At 41.9% G+C, this 4,014-nt stretch overlaps 1 protein-coding gene across 1 annotated transcript; it reads right to left on the bottom strand.

Moving 5' to 3' along the window:
• Nucleotides 1-1,691: 1,691 nt before the first annotated feature.
• On the bottom strand, nt 1,692-3,308 carry LOC116260942 (metacaspase-9). Its single transcript, XM_031639488.2, has 2 exons — nt 2,924-3,308; nt 1,692-2,657 (listed from the first exon to the last, which is right to left on the bottom strand). Exons 1-2 carry the CDS (start codon nt 3,282-3,284, stop codon nt 2,032-2,034), a joined length of 987 nt encoding a protein of 328 aa, XP_031495348.1. The 5' UTR covers nt 3,285-3,308; the 3' UTR covers nt 1,692-2,031.
• Nucleotides 3,309-4,014: the final 706 nt, after the last annotated feature.

Below are 4,014 nucleotides of genomic sequence, written 5' to 3'. Positions count from 1 at the left end.
GGAAGCTGAGAGAGTGAACCTATATTTGCAAAATTGAGATTGACTCCATGGTAAAGAACACAAAGGTTTGGATAGGGCAATGCTAGCCTTCATATGCAAAGAGATGGCCAATTTCTTCTTTTGTAACAGATTTGGATGTTGAATAGTAATAGTATGTATTGAACTTCATATGTATTAGACGAGTTCAAAATGGATATATTAATACCATGTTGTCCTCTTCGCTCTCTCAATCTCACTGTGATAAGACTTTCAAATTCGTGTACAATTTCATTTGCTTTAAATGGATGTTGGCAACTCGTGAATTCTCAATGGCCTTGGTTAGTATGAAAATTGAGAATTTCCAATGGCTCTAGCCGTTGGGAACTATAAAATATTCCAACGGTTCAAAGCATGGGGAATTATGGGAAGTCCCAACAACTATGGCTGTGGAGAATTGTAAGCATTCCTTATGGCTAGTGTAGATGGGAGTTCTTTTAGAATTTCCCATGGCCAACAATCTTGGGAATTCTAAAACAGCTGATATGCATTGGCAATGCCTTATACAATTGCCAATGGCTTTTGCTGTTGGAAATTGAGTTCCCCATGATATTTTTCCCAACAGCCACATAGGGGTTTTGCAAACCAACATTGTTATAGTGTTTTCCTGATGTTATGTAACTAACAGTGAATGAGTAATTAGTTTTGAACGTCGACAAAGGGGTTGGCGCAATAGGTAGGGTGGAAGTTGGTAAGCAGTCAGTATTTGCTTTGAATCTTTGGGGCGCCAAACTTCTTGTGTGGTAAAAGGGAGCACCGTTATACAAACCTAAACATAGACAAGGCTGTCTTATATCAGACACAAGAAGCAGACCTACATCTTAGGGGGATGGGGGGAAGGGGGGAAGGGCAGGGGTTTTTATCATCTTATTGGGTAGTAGATCTTATTGGGTAGTAGGATGAAATACTCCTCTTGCTCATAGAGTAATTAATTTCAGACAGCTTGAAACATTGGGAAAACAATCATTTGCTTCCAACAGCTCAAATTGTCGGCAACATCTTTCTCGATAGCATTTTTATCAATGTCCGACAGCTGTGGTCATGTTTTGCCGATTGCTCAAGCTGTCGGCAAAACTTTGTAGTGACTTTTTCATCTTTCATACCTCAAATATCACCTTATTTATACATCCTAGCACTTTAGACATACATACAAAGTAGCACAGTTAAAATTTAATTGAGCATTTTTTTATCCCTTTTGTCTCATTTTACCAGCCTTATAATTGTTATGGACAGCCCTTGTGATGGTACCACGTGGTGACCAAAGGTTTTGGGATTTGACAAAGTACAAACCAAATGATTGTATCAATTTGTATATGCACATTATTATGACCAATATACCCCTATCATTATCTCAAGAGGCTATGTAATCTTAGACTTATTTACTCTCACTTTTGTCATTATCTCGTACCACCCCATGTACGACAGAGGTATAAGATAATGGGTATGAAATAATGACCAAGGTATGCGCTAATGGTAAGAGTATAAGATTAAGACATTAAGACAGAGTTAAGAATGTTTACTGTGCATGTGCAATGTTAAGGCGTTAAAGTAAATATTTATATTGGTAATAGGATCTTTCTATCGTGTATGCTTATTGTGTACTCAAGCATATAGACAGAACTCATTCTCCTAGTTTTGCCCTTCCCAAAAAAAAACAAAGACGTCTCTACTGCAGGCAGCTGCAGCACTGGCAAAGGAAACAAACCATGGTTATGTTTTTTTTGGAGGAACAGCAATCTTCCTTGGAGAAGCATATTAAGGCACGGGCAATATCACAGTATAATACAATACCAAGCTACTCATGCCCATGCCAAAGAGATGTATACATACACACATACAAACATGAGAATGATCAATAGGAGATACATATTTCTGCCTCTGTCTTGCTTTCCCAAATGGAAGATGCGCGCTGGGGGAAGATCGACTGAGATATGAACTTGCACAAACACGCACACAAAACACGCATAAACACACATGCATGCACACAAGCACCAATTAAGTTGCAGAGTGTCTCTCCTTTCTCTCGCAAGAGATGATGGGCTGCCAGAGGAAGGGGGCATCCGCATTCTCGTCGCTACAGTAGAGGCAGGGGTGCTGCTCGTACTCCCCCTCCCTCAGCAGCTTCCTCACCATCTTCACCAACTCCCTGTTCCCTATCCTCCCCTTCACTTCCCTCAGTGCCATCTGCAGCGCGTTGCTGAACGCTCCGTACGCCTCAGCGGGGTCTCCTGTCGGGCAAGCGTCCGCCGACGTCTCGTCCGATTGGCACCCGCTCATCAGTATCCCGTCGTCTGTCCGCCTATGCACCCCCCGTGCTCCTGGCTGGAACCTCAGGCTCGCCTCCCGGCCGAAGAGAGCCGATAGGTGGTCGCCGATCTCCGGCGAGTCGATGCCCGACACGGTGGCGAGGTATTGGAGCACCGCTTTAAAAGGGATGACCCTTGCCTTTGAGCGGTACTGTATCTTCTCCATTCCGGCGACGGTCCGCGATTGGAGGACAGTGCTCGGCCCAATCTGCTCCTTCTCCTTGTCGATCAGTCCGCCGCTGTGGCATGAGTCGGAGATCATCGTGAAACTCGCGCCGGCCGGAAGTTGGTCGACGAGGTGACGGAAGTCAACATCTGCATTTTTTTTTTCGTTCTTGAGCAAATTCTTGGTCGGGTGTAATTTAAGTAGATAGATAGATTGGATATCTTAGCAGCTCATGTTGTGGATATCAGGGAGAATTGAGAGATACACTCATCGAAAATATAAATCAAGCATGGAGATTGATCGACTTAAAAATCAAGCATGTCATCTCACTAATTTCAGATGACAAAAAAAACACCCATCGAATCCGTCGGAAGTTCAAGGGACGAAGTTGTGTAATCTGGCTTAATGTTCGTACCTGTAATGAGATTGAAGTCACAAGGGACGATGGCTTCCTCTCTTGATCTGAAGGTCTGGTGGCTCTGGCCGTGAGCCGGAAGGAGAGTGCCGTGGCCGCTGTAATGGAACAACAGCACGTCGCCGGGATCGGCTCGACGGATCATCTCCTGCAGACTCCGCCGGATGTTGGAGCCTGTGGGTTGAACCGGGGAGTCGGGTTCGTCGGTCAGCAACGTTATGTTGTGGGCCTCGAACCCGAACCGGCTCAATAGTAGGCGTTGCATGGCTACAACATCATTGATGCAGCCATGCAGCTCGTTCGAGGTGTTCCTGTAATTGCATCCGACCAAGGTTGCCAGCCTCTTCTTTCCAGCTTCCATTCTTCCTTCCCACTTCGTATCTGACATTCCACAACCCCCGATTTCCGTCTCTATATATACAGCACTATGGATTGAAGTACCCTCTTTTCACCATTACTTCTACTTCTTCGTGCACGGCACCTTACGCTCTTGCGAAAAAGTCATGTATCCTGCGTTAGTGCAGCTCGATTCCGAATACATAAAATACAGATTAGTGTGAACTAATCTAATCGCTTTCAGATGGAAATGGCGATGTTGTGTAGCTAGATAACAGCTAGTACAAGAAATTCATGTTTTTAATTAGTTAATGATTCTCAAAAAATATCTCGCTTACTTCCTAAAGCATTTTGTATTAAAATACAATTTATATCTACTGTTGTTTTTAATGCAAGCTTTAAATTTATTCTTAATATATACCAATATAGCCACACAAAACACGTATTATTAAATAAAAATGTGTTTAAAACATACAAAACTGTCATCCAAATAAAACACGAAAAAAATGGAAAAAGCTAACTTTTTTTCTTTTTTTTCATTTTTTCACGTTTTTTCGTTTTTCAGTTTTACTTGCTAGATTTTTATTTTCACATTTTATTTTTAACATTTTGGCCACCTTTTTTTTCATTGATAATTTGATTGTTTTAAAATGTAATGATATTTTTTTTTTTCCTTCGTCGTTTTATACTAATACAAAATGTTAACATTTAAGACCGGAAAACTGTATTTGTAGCTACGATATATACATGTTGAT

The sequence above is a fragment of the Nymphaea colorata genome, chromosome 9 (genome assembly GCF_008831285.2).
Source record: "Nymphaea colorata isolate Beijing-Zhang1983 chromosome 9, ASM883128v2, whole genome shotgun sequence".
NCBI lineage: Eukaryota > Viridiplantae > Streptophyta > Magnoliopsida > Nymphaeales > Nymphaeaceae > Nymphaea > Nymphaea colorata.
The sequence above is the reverse complement of the archived record's forward strand: the minus strand, read 5'-3'. Positions and strand labels throughout refer to the sequence as shown.

Excerpts from the sequence above, each read along its gene's own strand:
- LOC116260942 (XM_031639488.2), bottom strand. The coding sequence starts at position 3,284 with ATGGAAGCTGGAAAGAAGAGGCTGGCAACCTTGGTCGGATGCAATTAC. Across the intron at positions 2,658-2,923 it reads TGACTTCAATCTCATTACAG|ATGTTGACTTCCGTCACCTC; the intron begins GTACGAACATTA and ends AAAAAAATGCAG.